Here is a 22,942-nt window from a genome sequence, read left to right as displayed (position 1 = left end):
CAGATTTAACAAGATATAATGGTCATTAAATGTGATGATTCATTATAATCGTTCAATTAATGATATAAGTGGAACTTAAGACCAACCTTAGAACTTATGACGGGGTAATATGAGGTTCTGAAGTATAATTTCCCAAAAATAAGGATTTTATTCTAGCAGATAAATTCCAAATTCTAAGTGAAGCTTGTATGGAATATGGAACTATTCACCCCTACTTGGAATTGGGGCTAACGGCTTAGTGCCTTGCTTGTGATAACAGTGAAGCAGCGAGAAGGTGTGCGAGCTACTGTAGGGATGTCCTAGGAGGTAGAGCTGATTGTTGGGGTGGCATAGCTCTCCCCTGTGCCATTCTTGCCTTTTACCACCATAGATATCTACTGACTTAACGATCGAAGGGTTCCCGTGGGCATAATTCCTAAACTTCTTTATTTGAGGTGTGTTAAATTTACGTGCTTAGAAAAGTTTATAGCTAATTGGTTGCCACGAAAGACAAAATAAAATGTAAGGATACACATACCCTTTTGGTCTAATTTACTACTAAGTCACTATGAAATTAATCACTAGAGTTTGTTCTAGTGGCCATCGTTTCCACACGAGTAGGGGAAGTTGGGGGTTTGAATTCTCATATTCTCAAGGGTGATTGGGTTGGAGCCGTTTTAATTTCAAATGTAAGTTTCAACATTTACACCTTATAAGACAAATATTTAAGAGTGGGTTGAGAGTTATAATGTGACAACAAAAAAAACATGACTATGGAATTTATAAAATAAGAGCTGAGAGTTAGGATAGGGCGAATACAAAAAAAGTCACTATGAAATTTTTAAAACAAAATGTTATGTGTCAATGATATGAAATTATGAATTTAGTGGTTGATATACCATATTAGGATAATCTTAATGCGTAAATTTTAGTTTAATGTATAATATATTTCCTAAATTTTTAATTCATTTAATGTGATATTTGAACTTTAGTTAAATGTGCAATATTATCCTTGAATTTTTAATTTATTAAATGTGATCCATGAATTACATGAAAATATTAAATATTATCATTTTATTCATTCAAATTTCGGCACATCATTAGATATTTTTATATGAGAATTAAAGTGAATATATATATAAAAATTTAATAATTGTATTAAATAAATTAAAAGTTCACATTGCATATTACTCTAAAATTTCAGAAATCATGTTCAACAAATTGGGTAAAGTTCATGGTATCTTGTGTGATTTTCCCTTAAGTCGTATTCACTCCCTTCGCTCGGCTGCTACTCACAGAGGTGGCGATCCTCCCCTTCGCTCGAAATTCCTCGTCGTTCGGCCCGTCGCCGGTCGGAACCCGCAAGGCCCCCGAGCCGCGCCGGGAGCAGCAATCGCGATCGGCGGTTCCCGGAAATGCCGCCGAAGAAGGAAGCGCCCGTGGTCGTCGACATCGAGAGCAGCGACGACGAAGGCTCCGTAGAAGTGGTGAGACGGGTCGCCGACGACGACGACCGTAAACCGGCGATCAGCAACGCGGCGAGAATCGCCGCGATTGCTCCGCCTCCGCCTCCGCCTCCGGCGGCCGCCGGCGACGGCCTAGAGTCTCGAAGCTTCTGGAAAGCCGGGAACTATGCGGTGGCGCCCGATATGAAGCTGGCTTCCGATTCGAGTCCGTTTCGGTCGCCTGTCGGCTTGTGCATGCGGGCTAGGTTTTGTGTGTGTGTAAGTGCTTGATGCGATTTCTTTCGATGTGCAGGCCTGCTGGAATATGCTCGTGTCCATCCCAAGTTTCTTCACTCTAACGCGACTTCTCACAAATGGGCATTTGGAGGTGATTTTTTTTAGTGAACTGTAGTAACGATTTCGTTATCCACTTGTGTTGTCAACTGGAAATAGCGTGGGGCACATACATTGCTGCTTGTGTATGTTTCCAGTATTTGCTAATCAGGAGCTTAGCTGGAGATTTTAATGCAGTTTTTGGGGCATTGATGTTCATTAGGTAATGGTTATTGTGTTTTGCTCCTGAAATGTTTCTTCGTTCTCAAAGATGGGCATTTGCAAGTCAATTTTAAGTGAACCGAAGAAGATGAACTTTAATGTATGTTTATCTAGTGGTAGAGCTTTTAATTCGTGGTATGTCTGTGCATTGAGCACTGTCAATGGTTGAGCTCAGCTGCGTGCTTGTGTGGTCATTCAATATTTGTGAGTAACTTGATGGTGCTTATGCAAATTGTTGTATGTTGGCGACTGAATTCATGAGGTCAATGATGGACGTTTGCTCTTTCTGACTTAGTTTCATTCGTTGGCTAAAATGGCCACCTCTTGTACAAACACTTTAATTGTAATGATTTCTTGAGGTTGAAGGTACATGTCCCTAAAACTTATTATTCCCATCTCAAGGTCAATTTTGTGAGGTGATTGTGAGATTGTATCTTTTTGTTTTTTCTTTCAGCCTTAGGTGGAGGCAATTCTTCTTTTCGAGAAAACTCACATGGTTTGCATGTATGATATTTTATATGGTCAAGAGATATGTTAGATATACACGCCTTTCAATATCAAAGCATAGGTCACGAGTCGAATTTTGAAAATACCTCTTGTTTTATTATATCTATTACTCTCTGTAGTTGTGTCTGATTTCTTGTTTCACGATTATTTTGTGGATGTGGTTACGTTCACATAAGGCCCTGCTTACATGTGAGGCAGGGTGTTAAGAATTATGTCATATATACATCGGTCTATTTCCTGGTTGTTTAAACTTTTGAAAAAAGGGTACGTCAAACAAATAATGAAACTGTGAGCATTCTGATGTAGAATCCTTTTGGTTATCACCTTTATATGATAATTGGTTGCTTATGGGGATGAGGGCTCAATGACTTTGCGATTTGCCCTTTTGGCATATTAACGCTATGCATATATAGGATCTTTGGCAATTCATTTTACTAGGAAAATGAAAGAAGCCAAGAGAAACAAAATTGCTGTTTTGGTTGAGATTCTTATTCAGGCTTTAAGCAAAAGTGAGAATGTACAAGCAAGTGTTTTATATTGGAAATATTTTTCAATGGGAAGACATGAAGTGGGTGGCAAGGGGAAGTTCGTTTATTCAATTTCCATCCATTTCCTTCATCTTTTATCAGCCAAAAGGAGGAAATATGTCTGTCTGTCGTTATTTTTTATTCAGTTCCTTTGCATCCATTAATCAAACATGGGAAAATTTTCCACCACTAAATATTGCAGCTTTAACGTGTCAGTATTCGAAACATTAAATATGGAGTGTTTTTCCTCTACCCTAGAAACATCAAGGACTCTTCAGGTAAAAGTTCATGTAATTTAAACCAGCTTACAGATACAGTCAAAAACTCGTATCTCATGTCAAAAGATGTCATTGCATACCTATTCAAGATCTGCTTTATTCTATAGTTTGCACAGTATTGATTGGGCAGAATATGGCACAAGTACAGATAAGTGTTAGTACACTATGTAACTTTTTTATTCATTTGTGAGGATTTTATTTTACAGTTGCCAAACAGGTGATACTCGTTTTCATTTTCATGAGGTTTGTATATGAAGTTAGAGAGATTAATCTTGATGGGGACAGGTTTATATTTGATGTTTGTTATTTAGTGTGGATGAAATTCTTAGTTTCTATTAAGTCTTCATCGGTTCACCTTCTCATCCCTCCTTTCTGCAGCAATTGCCGAGCTCCTGGACAATGCTGTAGATGAGGTATGCAAAAGAATTCTCTCTTTGGAATTCTTGCTTTGGGAACAGTTTGTAGATTCTTCTTATGTGTATGAATTTGTCTAATAATCAGCTAAATACAAATCCCTTGATAGCAAAAAGCTGGAAGAGGGGAATCTTTGGTTTGTTCTTTTGGTTATAAGCATAATTGAAACTGCAGAATTCTAATAGTATCGTTTGAAGTATGATATTGAAATTGCATTTGCGCATAGTTGAAACAATTTAGGCATTTAAACATTGGTCGAGTAAAAATCAAAGTACACTTAGGCAGCTTTTCTTTTATTGATGGATGTGTCTTTAATTTACCTGAGATCTGGTTGCTGATGCTGTTCTGGTGAGTTTATGACCAGCATAAACAGGGATTACAGGACAAGAGTTGCTCTAAAAAGTGTTAGTACATTTGTCATACTTACCACAATACCGAGGCTATTGCCACAATGCTAACTTCAAATCATAAGTGGACAAACATTCATTCGTGGATAGATTCCGAAGGAGACAAAACAGGTCAAAAATCAATTTAAGGAGATAGCAAGGGGAGAGAGGGAGAGAGCATGTGCACTAAAACTAGATATCGTGAATAAACGATGGGTTGACCTTTGCGTCGATTTTTTTGACTCACATTCACTTGAAGAAGTACCTTCAATCCCCTACTGAGTGATTTGGTATCTTGCTCCTATGAAACAATTTGTTGATTCTTGGTGATGAATGATAGGTTTTGGTAGTTAACCGGCAAGATTCGCGTGGATTTTAACTTAACTGGCGTTTTTTTTTTCTTTTTGGGTCAAAAGGAATCTATATTGTTCCAGAAATCCTTTTCTTCGTTCATCTTGAATGTGCTTTTCTAGTCTTTTTCTTTGTGCTTGGCCCAATGTTATTTGCTACTTATGTTCTTCAATGTATAATAAGCTTCGTCTAAAGATGCTTTTCTGGTTCCGAATTGCGTACTACTTTTACCTATTGGCTCCATTCCATATGTCATATTATCTTTTTGGTTGAAAGCATATATGTTGCTATATGCCCTTCTCCATTCATCTTGTCTGTGCTTTTTCAGTCCTTTTCTTTGTGGTTGGGCTTGTGATTTTGAATTTTCTAGTTGACTTTACTGTTCTAAAATGTAGTGCCTATAGGCTTAGTCTGACTATGCCTTTTCTGGTTTTGACACTGTACTACCTTTACCTTTTGGCTCTATTGCAAAGTCTCATCTTATTTCTTAATTTGAAGGGTGGTGCTCTGATCAATTTTTACTGTTGATACAGTGATGTTCGATCTTGTTGATTCTGATTCTGTTCTGTACAGGATCATCGAGAACATTAATTCCAGTGCTGCAAATTGCTTGTATATTATGAAAAGAAAAGAATGTTCTGAATTATGAATCATTGAGTAAACAGTGTAATTACCTAATATCGAGAATCAAAATGAAAATTCCAAGAGATCGGGACCATTTTATATTCTATGTTGTTGATCAATGTTGGCTCTCTTAGTGCTCTGTCTTTTTAAATGTCAATATTGTTAGCTGTTACACTCTAAAAGGCTTTCTTTGGTAGCAGATTCTTTCTTGGGAGTTATTTTTGAAATTTTGTATGTGGCATTCACTGGATCATAATGATTAATTTGATTTTGATTTGCACGCTTATAGATTCTATTAAGGAAATAAAGAAGGGTTTTACAAAGAATTATGCATTTTCAAATGATGGTTGGGACTGATTGAGCATTTCCAATATCATTCTTAGATACGTAATGGGGCAACGTTCGTGAAAATTGACAAAATTGATATCCTCAAGGACAACTCCCCAGCATTACTGATCCAAGGCATGGGACTTCATACTTTACTCTTCAAAATGGCACTGTATGTATTTCAGATAAGTTCAAGTTATCATTTTGCCAACTATGCAGATGATGGAGGTGGAATGGATCCAGATGGTATCAGGAAATGCATGAGCTTGGGGTATTCTTCAAAGAAGTCGAACACTACGATAGGACAATGTAATTGACATGAACTGTTTTCACTTTTTATTAGCCGGTGATCTAATTGAAGGATTTTTCTTTTGCTTTAATCCTAATTTTATTATTCCTCAAGCTCATTCAGCTCTTTGGTCCTTTTGCACTGAAGTTTGTTCTGGATCAATTATGGAACCAACATTGAGGTTCACTCATTGGCAATTCTGACCGAATTATTTGAGTGAAATGCTTGCATACGTCCAGTCTAAGGTAGAATTACTGGTATTTAAATCTAGGGAAGTGGATGATATATCTTTAGCTCCTAATGTCAACTATGTTGAGATCTATGAATTACATTTACGCTTCCTTTTGTGATGATCTCTAGATCCGCGTCATGCCTCTGCCCTCGTTTCTTTGGGGACATAGGAAACTGTGCTTGTAAAGTAAACAGGTATTGTCATGGCTGAGATTATTGAGCTATTCATGGCATAAGCAGTGGCCTTCATCTCCATCTTAGAATATAGGATCAGGCAACCAGTATAAATAATTACTAGCATTCATCACTTACAATGTGCATAGGAAAACCAAACTGACGGTCTCCTCTCATTTTGCAACCTTTCGATTCCCTGAAAGTTTCCATTACTTGTTCTAGCATATTTCTGATTTCCTTTTAGAGTCTTGCAATTTCTGTCATACTATTTGCCTTTTTGTTTGCTTTATATATTATTGAACTTAATGGTTGTGTTCCCCACTCATGGTTACGAGGATGTATTTCCAGATGGAAATGGATTCAAGACAAGTACAATGAGACTAGGTGCTGATGTAATTGTTTTTACTCGTGCTATTCGTGCTGGGTAATTGACGCTCCTTTGTTTACTGTACCCTTTGCATTATTATTTTCTTAATAATGGGTGCTGTTTGTACAGACTTTATAGTTCATTTTTAGTGGTACTTCGGTACTAAGTTATGCTTTTATTTGTTATATATATTTCCATTTTGGTAAGTTATTGGTGCCATGTGGTTTCTTTTTTATCAAGTACATCTACGTCTAAATTGATATGTTATTTACTAAACAACACTTCTTATATTATATTCAAATTTTTTCATCATTCACAGTAATATGTTATATGCACGAGTGTATGATGTAAGTCTTTAATTCTATTCTATTAATGCTAAGTCCCTTCTTATGTCAGATGACATGGCATGTAAGCCCTGCAACATAGTTTGAGTGGCTTTAACCAGTATTTAAGAATTTGGGAACCATAGGGCAATCTTTCTGAAGGTTGTTATAACTTATTCAACCATATTGGATCTGGTGTCTTGTCTTGTTCTGAAGGACTGTTATTTATTTGCTTCAAACTGGTAGTTTGATATGTAAAGTCTAATCTCTCCTCTTGTGACCTCATTCAATTTCCTTTTTCCCTTTTCCATTGAGTCTTTCACTAAGTTGGTCGAGGGCTAACTTCTTCAAAAGTTTGAGCTTGTGTATTATGCTGCCACTTTTATTTTTTATTGTACCACTTCCTGAGTTGTAAGCTGATTAATGGAATCTTAGCATTTGCAAACTATAGATACAAGCCTATAAGAAACAAAACTAATTCTAGTTTATGACTCGATCTTACCTCTTCCTAAAGGGGGCAACTTGCTTGCAACATAATTTCCCTTTCTTAGCAGATTGATAGGCTTCTCTTCAATGATCATCAAGTTCAACTTATTAGAGTACATTAATAATTAAATCGAATTGCTAAGCAGTAGCTTCACTTGAAAAAATACTTCCAGAATCAGCTCTTTTTTTTTCATTTTCCATATATGATGCATAGGAATCTAAGTTGTATTTGTGTGATATTAGGAACTTATGCTGTAGAGCACCTGTGCATATTTTCCTTCATTGTGAAGAATATGTCATAGAGTCTTGAATCATTTATGAATTTGGTCTCAGCTTGGTTTCTATAAAAGGTGCTATTTTTTGAATTCATTTTGAGGCAAAGATTAGTTCGTGCCCTGGAAATCTAATTTTTATCATTGACTTCTCTTTACTTGCTCAGTTCTTGGTCTGAGATCTACTAGTACTTTTTATTAGAACCTAATATTTTCTTTAATGTTCTTATAGCCGAGCAACCCAAAGCATTGGGCTTCTATCGTACACCTTTTTGAGGACCACCGGGCAGGATGATGTCATTGTCCCAATGGTGATTCTTTTATTTCTATATTAAGTTTGCACTCTGAGGATTTACTTATTCATCCTCGTTAGTCCTATCTTGCCCCTACATCATCCATGTCTCACTCTTAGCACTTTGTATCTATCTGTGTAACAGAAACATTATGATTCTGATTAATTGCCTGATTGGGCTAGAAATATGCTTCAAGCTTCATTGGAATTTTGGCAATTAACATCAGCAGAGGTTGGCACTGGTTTTTGGAGCTTTGTTAGGTTCCTACAACTTAAAAAACTTAAAAGATTAATTGCTCTATCATTTTGTTAGCGGAAAGCAAAGTTGAATGCAGATGAATTCTGTAGATATGTTCTCTCCATGGAGTGTCTTGAAGTAGGCCAGTTTCTTTAAAGCTTAGCTCCAGTGTAACAGGCACATGCACAGAGTGTACATAAAATGATCTATATGCCCACAAGTTTATCATAGCAAGTGGCTTTGCCATTTCAAATTTGTCCTTGGTGCTTAACTTGTTCTGTAGCAATGAGGGGACTCCAAGTTTGGAATTACTAATTGTAGACACCTCAATTTTGACTAACCATGGGGGAAAGACTTGGGAACTGAAGGAGGTGAAAATGGTCAGACATACCCAACCATTAAACACCCTTGCCCTTCCAAACAATTTGAGTCTGCTCATGCGTCAACAGAGAAGGAAAGGGAAGAGGAAGGAAGAGAAAAAAAAAGGGGGGTGTTGTTTGAGGAGAAGATGCTAGAATCAAATCCAAGTAGAAGTGCGTGTGTTCTAGTACTGTTTGTTCTCTATTTCATTGAGAGGGAACTTTGAAGAGCAGACTTGTGGATGGAGATGATGCAGTGCTTTGTTTGCATGGTTGTGTTGTCCATAATTTGAGCGATGATTTGGTTGTTTCAGGAACTTTTAGCAAGAAGTTTGCATGGTTGTGTTGTCCATAATTTGAGCGATGATTTGGTTGTTTCAGGAACTTTTAGCAAGAATTTGTAAAGCGGTGTTCCTGTGATGGTTGCTAATTGTTGAAAATGGCTCTAGTTGCCCATTCTGAGGTGTGTGAGAAATGTGCAAGGACTGGCTGTAAGATGGTGCAGTAGAAAGTGAGAACTACTTCTAATCAGCTTTGATTGTAGGCTCTTAGGTAGTATAGCTACAACTGCCACTCAGCATTATTATCAATGTGTGGGCTTCCAGAGGGACTTTGTGGTTTAACCAAAATTTTGGAGAGATTTCAAGCTTGTCTGGATAGGCTTTTACTTTTTGCTTAATCTAGATCTTGTTGCAGTTTTTCTTAGTCTTGAACACCTGAAAGTTTCATGATATACAAATGTTGATGTGTAGATTTGCAATTAAATTTTTTAGAATTTGGATAATATGTTAAATTATGGTGGGAAAGCCAAAAAAAAAAAAAAAGCAAGCCTTTTGCTTTTAAAAAGCACAAACAAGCAGGCTCATCAATCAGTGTCGTGCAACATGGGTAACTATGGTTGTCCTAAAGATGAGTATCTTTGCAGTTACTCTCATCATGATCACCTGCTTTTCATTATATTCATTAATCGATTTTTTGTTTTGATTCAGTTTTGGTTTTACATATTTTGTAGATAGATTTCGATATCTCTGGTCACTGGACTGAACCGATAATCTATGGCTCAAAGAATGATTGGTCTGCCAATTTGCAAACTATCCTCGAATGGTCTCCTTTTGCATCAAGGGGGGACCTAATGCAACAGGTTTATCTTTTGTTTTTAGCTTTGTGTTTCATTTTTCTTCCCAATGCTATATGTTTGCAATTCCACCTGCTCTCTGCTGCTCCTTCATCAAGGCAAGAAATTTAGTTTCCTAGTCTCACTTAAGGGTGTAAATTATTTGAACCAGCTTCATGGAGATCAAGTGTACTACTAGAATTGGACTTCAAACTCCAAGTGATTACAATAGGTTTATGAGTTACTGGAGTTAAGTGATATGAAGCTTGACGTTGAATATCCTCAAGCTACTCGAACTTGATAACAAACAATTAAAAACTCAAGTAGCTTTCTGGCAATGAGTAGCTTGCAAGTAGCTAGACCAAGCTTGCGGTTGCACTTTTAAATTTCATTGTATTTGGTTGGCAATAGCTTTATATGGTTGAGGTACTGATAAATGGGATGTTTATCTTCTTTGCTTAATGTTAAAGGTTATGGAGGTGGGATATGGTCTCTTAGTAATTTTCTGACTAATAATTATTTTGCCACAGAATAGGTAAAAAAAAAGGCATGTAATAACGTTCCTTGGTGTATGGCAATGATGGGGAGGTCTTAGATAAATTTTTAGGACCACATAAATTTTGAATGTCAAAGCATTCCTATATAGTATGCAGTATCAAGTGAGGGGAGATAGATAAAATCTGGCAACTGAAAGTCTGACAGTGGAATTTAGATCCTTTAGAAGTTTTATGTTGAGAGCCTGAGTTATCAAATGTGGGTGCAATATTTCTGAACGTGTCCGATGCAGCTGGTAAGTTTTGACCCCTTATGCATTGAAATTCCTTGAGAGGAGGAGAATTTTGTTAATTTTGAGTTAAGCTGATTCTTCTGAAAGCTAATTTGCTGCAACTACTCTCTGGTTGTTCCTGAATATTGAATCTTCTTTTCCCAGTTCGAGGATATTGGGTTACACGGAACCAAAGTCCTTATTTACAATTTGTGGCTGAACGATGAAGGCATATATGAATTAAGTTTTGATGACGATGAAGAGGTATATATTGCATGTGGGAAATATGTTTTCCATGTGGTATCTTTGTGTGTTCTATATCCATATTGTCAATTACAACCTCTTTGGCCTGCTTTTGTTGGAATGAAATTTTGGAATTGTTCAATTTTGCAAATCGATCCAATGGAATCATCAGGCTCTTTCTCTGTACCTCTGGCCAACCAGTGATGATTTATTTATTTCATATATTTTTTGTGCTGGATATTTTGTAGGACTATAGATCTCCATGTTACTATATATTTTAAGAGAACACTCGAGCCTGTCTGATTTGATTGTGAACTTTTTAAAAGCTTCCATTTTGAAATGAGCACTTTCAAGGGGAAGTTTGACTGTTGGTCCCTTATCTGAGGCATGCACTGTCAAATTGTCTGTTGGCATTATTTGTTGGGCTGAAAAGACTGAGTTATCCAGAGAAAAAGAGTCACTTTTCTAGGGCATTCATAGATGTATAAGTTCAAGTAACTACGAGTAGTTTGGACTACTGTTAGTTTCTGCTGTTCCTATAACTTCTCCAAATCCAAAATTTGTACAGGATAATGAAAGAAACTCCAAAGCTTGCCTGCAGAACCTGTTATTTTTGTTGAACCTTGGTAGTGCTGGTTTGGCCAGTTTACTTTGAGCATGTATATACATATCTGATGTATTCTTTTCTCATTCTTTTTCTGGTTTCTTTTTGCAAAATAATACTTGAATCCATGAATCATTAACAGTCTTTAAAATAGGATATCATGCTGAGAGATGAAGCTAATCAGGGAAGTGCGACAAGTTTAAACAAACGGACAGCTGCAGTCCAAGCACATATATCTTACCGGTTGCGCTATTCATTGAGGGTTGGTCTTTGACTTTCTAAGTTCTCTATCTTGTTTAAAATATGGTATTTGTTCTCGTGCCTCATTTATATTATATGTAATAACTGGTTCTTCTCCTTAGGCATATGCTTCCATACTATATCTCAGAAAATTTACGAACTTCAAGATTTTATTGAGGGGGAAACCAGTTGACCAGTATATCATTGCGGATGACTTGAAATACTCGAAGGTTGTATCATATAAACCCCTAGCTGCGGCAGCATCAAAAGAGGTAAGATGCATGATGCAACTAAGAGAAAATGAATCTTCTTGTGGTTGCTAGATTGTTACAGTTACTAGAACTTTGTTTGGACCAACTTTTGCCTTTTATTTCTATCTTAATTCATGTTTTTAGCAATTGAAATTTGACTTAAAGAACACCTCAACTTTTTCCATAAGTGTCTCGGCATATAAGTCATTTGAAATCAGGGGAAATCTTTTCATAGGTTCAACAAATAATTATTTTCTTTTCTGGTTGAAAAATCCAAATATTGGAGGGAAAGTGGAATAAGTAATTACTATAAGTAGAGAGCCAAATGCAGACTTAAATTCTTCCCCAGAAGTGGCTACAAAAAGCAATATGAGCCCAACAGCTGTATCTTTATTTCTGCTCTGGTTGTGCAAAAGATTGCCGCCACACCACATTGGATCTCCATCTGACAGTAGCAAGTGGGTTACCAATTTCTTTGTACTAGCTCAAGTCAATTTATTTTGGTAAAAGTGTACAAGAAACTCTTTTTAAGATTGAAATGTCATTTGCTGTCCTACTAGATGTGGAGTGTTTCAGTGAAGAACTTAGAGGAGGGCCTCTTGGCAGAGTTGCTGGAATCACTTATGCATGAATTTGTCACAGTTTTACTTAGCATAAAGGAGATTTATGAGAAAATTTTTTGATGTATTTGGTCAAAAAATTTCCTTGCCAATTGTCTCAGTGTCTTGTTATTTAAGCAGTTTGTTTGCTCATACACTGCTGTGATTTTCTGCACCTTTTAGTTTCATCTTTTGGGTCTGATTCCTATTATGTTAGCACAGTATCTGGTTGTGTCATCACTTGATCGTGTTGACTAGTTGTAGACCTGTCATCACTGTGCATGGTGTGGTGCAGGTATTTATCAATAGTCATAAAGCAGGTGTTTCATTGATGCGTGATGTCAAATTTGTAATTCCATGAATTCTACCCATTAGCCTCTTTTCTCTTTCTCTTTGACGTACTTATACGATACTTTTGGTTGTTCTTTTGATCGCAACAAACTATCAAAGATTTCTACCCAAAAAAAAAAAAAAAAAAAACTATCTATCAAAGATTCCTTTGCTTGTAACCTTCACCTGGATTTTTTTTGGTTCCTGTCTAGGTCAATCACGGTCAATTAGTTTAATGGTTATGATTAGTTGAACGTCTGACGTAGCAGGTCTGTGGAACATATGATTTCTGATGCTATGCTCTATTTTCACGGCTCCATATGTCAGAGTGCAAATAAAATACATTTTCTGCCTGTGTTGAGGCAATTGTTTCCAGAAAAGTTTGTGGATGTCCTCAAGGGGTTTTAGGGATCTTTATAAGTTTTAGCATAATTAGTTTTAGTATACTAAGCTTTTAAGGAGGGATTGTACTTTAATGCCTTTTTTCTTGGTTTAGGTTGCTGTGGAAACAACCATTGGCTTTATAAAAGAGGTTGATCATGTTGGAATTTGTGGATTTAATGTGTACCATAAGAATCGCCTCATCCGGGTATGCTCTTTCAATTACTCGATCAACAAATTTGCACTTTATATCCTGGGTTTCAGTGCCTGCTACAATGCATATTGATATGGAACTGCATTTGATCAATCTGCGGATGTTTTTACATTTTTCAAGTAACTGAACATTTTCAGAAACTGAACTCTAAAAATCTCACGACTCTTTTATTCTGACTTCAGAAAAATGTGCTTGCATAATTAGGGAAGATAATTAATTTGTTTTAATTTCATTGTGAGTTGTTGTTATGTCCACTGTACTAACTGAGTTTCATACATTCTTCAGCCTTTCTGGAAAGTCACCAGTGATGGGTCTTCAAAAGGATACGGTGTTGTTGGTATTGTGCTTACCATCTATAAGCTTTCATCAAGAAATATCTGTTGGAATATTTATTGTTTACCAGATTCCTTTGATATATTTTAGGAGTTTTAGAGGCAAATTTTATAGAGCCTGCACATGACAAGCAAGATTTCGAGAGGTCATCATTATTCATCCGACTGGAAGCTAAGCTGAAGCAGATACTTTCAGAATACTGGTTAGTTATTCTTCTTGTAGTCACTTTGAATGGACAATTGTGTGTTTATAATGTTTCATGATTGGTTGAATGATGACTGATAATTGTACCCTCAGAAAGTAGTGGATAAAAATGGCATGTTGGCTATCAACTGCCATTTTGTGCTCTTAAGCATATTTCTAGAATTACAATTCTCTAATTCTCATTGAGTCTCAGATGATGGTTAAACATTTTGCTGTGGAGTGACTGCTTTAAAATTCTTGGTCTATTTCTCCACTTCACGGGTTATGGAAGCCTCTGGAGAATTCTTGGCTATCCCATCTCTTCCTGCAGTAGTTTGGAAAACATTTGTTTCACTGATGTATTTTTGCTTCTCTACTTAAACCATCACTGGCATCACTGAAATGCCTTGTCATTAGGGAACGTTCTTCATCACTCATGAGGGAGGTAAAGCTCGTTATGAAGCTGAATCGAAGAAAAACTTTGGGTGCTGTGTATAGGATTAAAATTCATGGATCTGCATTTGTAAATGAGTTTCTTCCTTTCCTCAGTTAGGCCGGTCAGTGGGTTACTTCATTTGTTAGTATCTATGCCTGTTTGGCTTTGGCATTGTGCTTCTTGTGGGTTTTGGTATTAACATTTTATTGTCTATATATCATTACTGTGGCCTTTGTTTTCTTACGGCAAGCTAATGTCAGTAGTGTTCATGTTATTTTGACCTGATGGAGATTGTTCTGAGACAGGAAAAGTTACTGTCACCTTATTGGTTATCAGCCTCCTGGTTTTAAGGCGCAGAAGGTGCAAAAGGGAAATCTAAGTCCCATGGGGGTAGAAACAAATGCGCAGAAACAGTCCAGAGAAAGTCATCACTTGGCCAGTGTCTATGAAGGAGTGCAACTAAATCCATCAACTGTTAGTGTTGCTGCTAATGTCAGGCGGGTTTCCATTGATGGGCAATCTAATAATCGCAAAGAATTGTCTGTTAATCAGCCCATTGTTGGATCTGCAATGGTAAGTGGGGTAAAGATATATGTTTCCTTTAATACAATTTGTCATAACTGCATGAATTTCTAAAGAGAATTTAACTATGTGCTAGTTATATGGGGATAGGTGTAAGCAAATTTTATGGATTTGTTATCTGATAGCTGCACATATGCTGTTTGGCAATGTCTGATTTCCCTTCTCTGTTATGTTACTCTATAATGTCACTAAAACTAAAATTAGTAATGGACTAATGGGCTGAAGTGCATGTATTGAGGAAATTATGATAGGCATGGTGAATTAATTTCTTTTCTGCTTTCAATGCATAATGTGGGTATTGCATTTACACACCTATCCATTCTCACAACTTGGTATGGATTAACAATTGAAGTTTCATTGCCAATTTAGACATGATGTCATGGTTAGACTGCTTTCTGAGAATGCCTTGATTATTACTTCGTGAAATGCTTGCATCGTGGTGTCTTATAATACATAAAACGGACATGGTGGGGCTCATTATTTTCTGTGAGAGTCGTGCAAATTCTTAGTTCGTCCGCATAGGTAATGATATTCTTTTGTCTGCCTGTGGAAGATCTCAATAGATATCTCATGTCGGTTCATAAAGTTGGAAATACCTCGTGATCCTGACAACAATGATCTTTCCAACACAAAAATCGAAAATTCTCCAATCAAAATAATTTCTATCTGTAAATTTATCCAAAGAATCCAGATGCAGAAATGGTTATAGCTAATATGATATCTTTCTGGATATATATTATGGGATCAGAAGGTGTGTAAGGTGATGTGGGTATTGATGTTACGGACAGCTTTTTTTTGAGGGACTTAGAAATAAATGGTGTTATAGCTGTTTTGGTAGGTGAAGGTGTGCTAATTTGAGTTGTTTGAGCAAATCTAACAATTTCCAGTCACTTTTAACTTCACCTGTCAAAATGGGTTGGAAGATTTGATTATGATACCTCAGGAATTAGAAAAGAGAATATGATTTGAAGAATTATTATGGGTAGACTATCCATCTAACTAACTTCTTTTGGAAGAACTGCTAAATGTTTGATTTGCTTTTCTCTAAATGCCACTTGATTCACCTTCTAGATCTATTGATCTTGTATTTGTTCAATTGTTTTAAATGATAGAGATTTAATACTGATTCTGGTATTTACTGTGGGGGGTAAGCACCCTTCAATTGCATGATGGTGATTGGCGATAAATTTAGATGGCTTCTGTAGATTATGTAGTGTAATTCTCTCAAGCATTTGTGATCATAGTTCACTAGTTCATGTGCTTCCCTTTGTAATCAAAGTAACTCTGCAATTGTCCATTCCAATCTTTACCTTGCTCACGTAAGTTTAACTAGACAGATGAGTAGATTTTCACTCTTCATCACTGTGGATATTATGATAGATATGATGCTTTCATCTTGAAGTCACTGAACTGTATCTTCTTAATGGTCTGATATGCATATTGCAGGGTTCAGAAAATGCATCAACCAATGGTATTGAGTCGATGTCCTTAGATCAGATCTGTGATGAGAATTTACAACTCTTTATGAGGTACAGTGGCTTAACGTGAGTTTAGAAAGTGGGTGGAAATTCGTGTTGTTAAAGAAAATGAGAGTTTGTCCCATTGTGAGTATCAACATGCACATTCAATTTCCACAGACATCTGTTTGATGCTATGAAGTAGATCAAGTGAGGTTTAGATGAAATTCCGACCACTAATGCATAATTAATCCCTCTCCTATCTTGATTGGGTATATTCACTCTTGGTTACTGGTTAGGTTATATGACTGGCTAGGATATAATGGGATGAGGGTTTTTTTCTTTTTTTCTTTTTATATAATATTTTGCTTGGTAAATGGCCAGTTATAACATGAGACATTAACATCTATTGTCCAGACTGTTTGATGCGCTGTGGATAGGACCTTGGAGATGTCAGATTATATTATGAGACACGATCATTTAAGGTTCTTTCTAAAGAAAGCTGAGCCCTAGGGATGGAAGCGGATTGGGTTTGGAACAAAGATTTGGGACGACTTACCTGGTCCCATGCCCATCACAATAGTTCTTGAATGTCTTCCAAACCTGTCAAGGGTCTTAATGTTAAATCCCAAGCCTACCTCACTAAATTAATCAGGTACCCATAAAACACCAAAAATCCCACTAGAATATTTTTAAAGAAACGAATTCTCTCACAATAAATATGTAATAGAGCACCACAACTTGGTGACCACATTTGTTTGTTCAAAAGCTATGTGCTAGATCTCCAATTAGAAAATATAAGAGTCTCAAGTATCGGATTGTAAAAGTTTAAGATCATATACTCTATTACAATCTAACGACGTGATAATGAGAAGACTTAAAATGTGGTTTTTATAGGAGAAATTCTATTTGGGCTTATCCCGCCTAACCAAGTATTTATTGGGCTACCCAGGTATATATCATTAGGAGACATCATCAGACCCTGGATAGAACAAATAGATCCTATTGGGGCTCTATATCCAGGCAACCACTTGTAGCCTTTATACTTGGTTCACCACTAACCACTAAGTATTGATGGTGAACTTATAAGTGATATTGCCACATTGTTTTCAGTGTGCCCAAAATTTTCCTTTATTCCGACCTGCCTCTAGGCTTGAAAAGTAAAATCAGATGATTCCTCTAGCAGTTTTGATGGTTACATTCTTGATATAATTGCTTTTATGCAGGCTTCAGGGACACAAGGAGAAAGAGACTGAGCTGCTAGAGATGGTATTTTTTTTTTTTTTTTGGCATCCATATTTTGTTCATGCAGTGTGACTAGGTAGTTGGAAAAAATCCTGTTGCTGTTGATATGCAATTTATACTTGTCCTTGTTCACTTGGAGTAGATACAGAAGGTGGAGAAAGAGTTGGAGGAAACTCGGAGGAAATGTGCATCTCTTTCTTCATATATAGAGACTCAAAGGAAACAAAATCTATTGCAACAGCATGCTCGAAAAGTCTAGGTATTGGGAGTGCTCCAAACAGAGTCGGCTGGTAAGTTTGGTTTGTGTGGGAGTTTGGTGCAATACATTTGCCAATTCCCATGTGTAAAAATTAGCTAGACGTAGAACCTCACATGTACAAGGTCATTGTCATAAATCTCAATGATTTTCCACTCCTTGCTTTTGCGTTTCCAAAGGGGGTGTCCTTGCTTTCGTAACAATGATTTAAAACTTACCTAGTCTTCCCTTGGGTAGTTCCATTTCCTGTGAAGCATGTGCACGTTGATGCGTAGAAGAGGCACATGCTTGTGTGCTTTTCCTCTCAGATTCATTGAATATATTATCCATATGTGTAGGCGTAGTTCAATTACACATGCCTTTTCTCTTGCTTTTGTGGGCACTTTTCTATAGGCGCTTAGGGCATACAACCAGTAATATCCGTGCTTAGGGTGGAACATTCTTCCATGACATTTTTAAGCCAACTACACATGCTGCTTCTGCCTTTATGATTTTTTTCCCCTCTAATTGCAAATAAGGAGCCAAAAGCTGCTGCTGCTACTTTTTATCGGACTGGTCACCTCCTTGAGGTTTATTTTTCTCCCCCAAGGAAGATATCACCCAGCACTTTCGTTTTTGCGGAAAAATGAATATGGCTGAATTTGATGGTGAATTTAGGTCCTCCTTTCGTAAGTACAACCCGTGCAGTTAAAGTGTATTCAGAACGTATCATTACATTTTGTAGCAGTGTCCTTTTTGGGGCAATTGCAGCAGTATAATCTTATCGATTCTTTTTTATTCGTCAATGAAATGGGATTGCTGCCATACATGCATCGTCAGATGTTAAACAGAATTGTGTAGTTTAAGCGACTTAAAGGGGAGGCTTGCCTTCTCTCTCCCTCTCTCTCTCTCGAGACTGCTCACCATTAAGAGTCCTGGATTTGCATCGTCAGTTTCGGCACGACTGTCTAAAAAAGTAAAAATAAATCACTTACATTCACACTTCATTCAGCTCGCAGCAAAGGTCGCATGCTAATCATGATTTCAACATGGTCGGACCGGAAATACTAGTTTTCTTGAGGAACCATTTGCACCGCAAGAATACATCCGAAAGAAAAGACCCACGTTCGAGGCCTACCACGTTTTGTGTTTGGTATGAACGAATTGGCCGGCGTCGTCTGCTACTGAACTCTACTTAACTGGGTTCGCCCAGATGGAAAGCAGGACTAATCTGCAAGCAAAATATAGACTGTTGCAGCCACTTTTTGGTGGGGGAGTCGCTTCTGCTTGGAGCCACTGAACCTACATGTCCTTCTAGAGGAAAAAGAACAAAAAAGGCCAAAAAGCCATTCTTAGCTTTGATTTCACACGCGGCTCCCCTCAAGCATTGCCTAGCAAATGGTTAATTTCTCTTTGTTCAAAGAAAAGCCATTAGTGGATTAGGTCATCTGCGCACATGCAGAGTCGCCAGAATCGAGTGCCGACAGTAGAAGAAACGTTTTCAATTTGACGCCCGGCGTCCTAATATTAAACTCCGGCAACAATCATGTCACAGCGCTTAAATTAACGTTTCTTCTTCGTCATTTTCTCAATCTATTGCAGATCTATCAAGATCTCGCTCTCGCTCCGAGATCGACAAGGGCAGAATTCTTCCCCCCCATCGGGATTCCAACCTCCCCAGAATAATTAAGGAGAGATTAGTGGGTGATGAGCGTTCATTAAAAATACAAAAAAAGCTGTAACCTTGAGAAGCGCAAAAAAAATTTCATCTTTTTGACCACGCTAGATGGTGAAATAGGAGGAGGATTATCCCCATGCGTTAATATTTACCTGGGCCTTTTCATCGGATTCTGGACCAAAGATTCGGACACCAAGGGCTTTTTTTTGCTCGTTTTCCCACCCCCCCTTTATCCTATTCTAGATTCTGAAACGCGCTTCTCTCGCTAATAATGTTTGTGACTTTATCCTATTGCACGTCCATTGACTAGCTCTGTATTATATATATGCCGCATCGCGTGTCTACAGATGTCGGGACCGGGACATAAAATAAGGGGAAACCGTAAATAAGTCGATGGGGGGAGAGCGCGTGAAGATTTGAGCTCGTGACTTACCTCTAGTACGATGTCGCACTACTAGAAATTTAAATGAAAATTGGAAATGCATTGCATTCCATTGGAACATGCTTGAATAGTGTTTGCCGTCAACGCTTCAGTGGTAGATATATTGGGGTGCTCTTTCGCTGGATATATGAACAGGCGCCTCGCTCTCTCAAAAAATTAAGTTTGGATAAGAGTTCTAACCTCGACTCAATAGGATGCCGAGCGAAAATGCTAAATAATCTTGAAAATATGAAAGTTCTCTAGCTAATAAAGCGAGGAAGTACTTAACACTCCTCAAATAATATAGTTGGTGAATTTAGGAGCAATCACTTTTGCAAGTAAAAGTATTAAAAAAAAAAAATGTTAAATTTATTGCACTTATATCAGTTAAGTCATAAATCTTTCAATTATATCAATTGAGCCTTAAATCTTTTGACGATTTGTCAATATATGCCATCCGGCTAATTTTGGCTATAAATCGTTAATATGGATACTAATCGTCCTATGTGGCATGATTAGTATTAATGTGGACAAATTTAACAATTTTTACTATTTTTCTTGATTTTCATTGTGGCCTCCACTAGGCGAGGGCTTGCAAGCTCTCACCAGCCGCCAGGTCCGCACACGAATTGAAAATCAAAACGCCGTGAACTTGCCAATACTCTCCTCACCGATGTCCTCCGAGCCAAAAGTTCATGGAAATTTTCCCTCTTGGAGGAGCGCATCACCACGTAACCACTTATGTAGTAGATATACAATTACATGTAGTAGATATACAATTACATGGTATGGTAGGCGCTGTACCGGTGACATGGGGATTCACTTTTCGCTGCTCTGAAGAACACTGCAAAAACAGCGATCATAGGCGCATCCCCAAAATGCACAAATCCTTAGATATCACTTCGCTCTCGGTCAGGAGCAAATGATGATGAACAAGGCCTTTTTTCTCCGCCCCAACGCAGATAACATACGCGGAACAGAAAGTACGGTGCGCAAGAAGCCTTGCAGTCCTTCCAGAACGATGCAGTCTGCCATTCCTAGGACAGAGAATTTTACAGAGGGCGCGCCAGTTTGCATATGCATATACGCACAGGACAAGGGCCCTTCTTGCGTTCTCTCTACTTCTTTCAACAACAGTTAGCTCGAGCATTGTCGGGACCACAGAAGCGGAACACGCTACAAAAGAGAAAAGAGGAAAGGAAAATTTTTACCTGCATTATTATCCATGAGGGGGCTGGAGGGGCGGTGCTGAAGATACCTATACTACAACTGCATTATTGGCCTCACCCTACTGCCGCCAGCTGAAGATGCCACGCTTTTTTCTCTGTTTCCTTTCATTATACAAACCCCATAATACAGAAGGAAAAAAAAAACAAAGGCTAGAGCGACTAGCTACATTATTAGTTCTCGCGTATGAGCTTTCCGAATCTCATTGCGATTGATTGAAGCGCGACCGTTTTATCTTTTCGGGAGTGCTGTCTTGAGCTTTCTTAGCCCGACAAAACCCGACTCGGGATTGAAGCGTGTGGAGCCCCGAAGATGAAAGCCTTAGCAGGATCGACCCTGTTGATTCGACCTCTGCTAGATCAATGCGGGGGATACTTTGATTGACATGACCATGAGTCATGGATCGTGGACTGGATGCAATTATAACTATCGAATTTTGTGGGACCTGCATGGAATCCGCATGATCGATAACTATAATTGACTCGATTTACCTTAGAAGGGTGAAGCCAAGCATTTGCCTAAGACTAGATGCCTAAAAGTATCGAGGCTAGAAGTAAGAAATGAAAGCCTTATCGGGATCGACCCTTGTTGATTGGACCTCTGCTAAGTCAATTTTGTGGGATACTTCGATTTACAAGGCCATTAGTCATGGACCATGGATCGAATGTAATCATAACTATTGAAATTTGTGGGACCACATGGAATTCACAAGATCAACAAACACGATTGATTTGGTTTACCTTAGAACTGGTGTAGACAAGCATTTGCCTAAGACTCCATGCCAAAAAGTATTGATGCTACAAGCAAAGAAATGTAGAAATACGTGAGCTCACCCAATCATACACCAGCTGAAGGTGCACATTCGCAGTGCATGGTTGGACAGCTCTATATTTCCTGGATAAGAAGTTCACACGAGTTTTCGGTGTCGACCCATGTATACTCGAGTCCTACTGAAAAACGACAGTGTTTTGTCTCTGTCATAAGGAAGAAAAAATGAGATCAAAAGTCGTATATCCATCTGGAAACTCGTCGTGAGTTGTGAATCTCTGTGAGCTTTGTGGAACTCTATTTCTTCGATGAAAAATGCTAATCGATGCGAGAGAGATGTAATTAGGGTTTGGATTGACATTAACAATATCAGCTGGTTATAGTAATCATTTCACTGAAAGGCAAAATAGCTTCCGATTGCCATGTTGGTTCCCTCAGCACTTCTCCTTCCCTTTTCCCACTTTTTCCTCTTCTGGTTCACTCGCGGATGGGAAGAAAGAGACTTGAAGGAATAGGCGCTGCGCAACGGCCACTGCGAGAGTTACTATTATTGTCCACACGACACATGAAGAAGATCGACAGTGAGAATACCTATGTACATAATCAGAACAAAACAATAGGACAGAACTCCATCGACACAAACAAAAGGTTCTAAAATCTTTTCCTCTCTTTCTTGTCCACCGTCTCTAGCTACGATCATATATAATCCGTTTGATCTCCGACAACTCTCCATCTCGGAAGCCATCGATGAACTGTATGGAGTAGCCCCACGAGTCCAAGCGCGTACACAATTGCGTTCACGCTTTCTCTTCAGAATACTCGACTCATTCAAGTGATTATCAGGTATTTTTCATGTATATATATGCAAACACTGCATGTGTATATCTAATCCAGTTTAAGCAAGTATTTGCATAGTCTATATACACGCACGAGCAGAACTCGGGATGCTTGGTTTGGAAGTGTCAAAGGGCGCTTGAGAAACTTGTAGAATTAGCTGCTCGATGGTATTATTGGGAGATGCCAGCTTTGATGGTTAAAGCGATGGCCCCACTCTAACCCTAGCTCTAATCCTAATTCCTAACCCAAGCCCTAACCCTACTTAAATTTTATTACGCGACACGTATATCACGCCATACATCGATATGACGTTATTTGCTTTAGCTTATAGACACACACCGAAAATAAGGTAAATTAATTAATATCACGATTAA

The 22,942-nt window shown here is 37.9% G+C and overlaps 1 protein-coding gene across 2 annotated transcripts; it reads left to right on the top strand.

Annotated features, from left to right (window-relative positions):
- The first annotated feature begins 1,230 nt into the window (after positions 1-1,230).
- LOC104419686 (protein MICRORCHIDIA 2) lies at positions 1,231-18,010 on the top strand. Of its 2 annotated transcripts, XM_010031423.3 has the most exons (18): positions 1,232-1,650; positions 1,738-1,812; positions 3,670-3,704; positions 5,450-5,528; positions 5,613-5,702; positions 6,436-6,511; positions 7,768-7,846; positions 9,437-9,565; positions 10,470-10,568; positions 11,306-11,413; positions 11,514-11,663; positions 13,068-13,160; positions 13,452-13,503; positions 13,590-13,701; positions 14,424-14,691; positions 16,147-16,229; positions 17,384-17,426; positions 17,545-18,010. In XM_010031423.3, the coding sequence occupies exons 1-18, from the start codon at positions 1,395-1,397 to the stop codon at positions 17,659-17,661; spliced, it is 1,944 nt and encodes a 647-aa protein (XP_010029725.2). In that variant the 5' UTR covers positions 1,232-1,394; the 3' UTR covers positions 17,662-18,010. The 2 variants fall into 2 exon arrangements, with proteins under 2 accessions (XP_039157564.1, XP_010029725.2); XM_039301630.1 differs by lacking the exon at positions 16,147-16,229 and having other exon boundaries at positions 1,231-1,650.
- The last annotated feature ends 4,932 nt before the right edge of the window (positions 18,011-22,942 follow it).

This window comes from Eucalyptus grandis, chromosome 9 (genome assembly GCF_016545825.1).
Source record: "Eucalyptus grandis isolate ANBG69807.140 chromosome 9, ASM1654582v1, whole genome shotgun sequence".
Classification (NCBI taxonomy): Eukaryota; Viridiplantae; Streptophyta; class Magnoliopsida; order Myrtales; family Myrtaceae; genus Eucalyptus; species Eucalyptus grandis.
The sequence above is the reverse complement of the archived record's forward strand: the minus strand, read 5'-3'. Positions and strand labels throughout refer to the sequence as shown.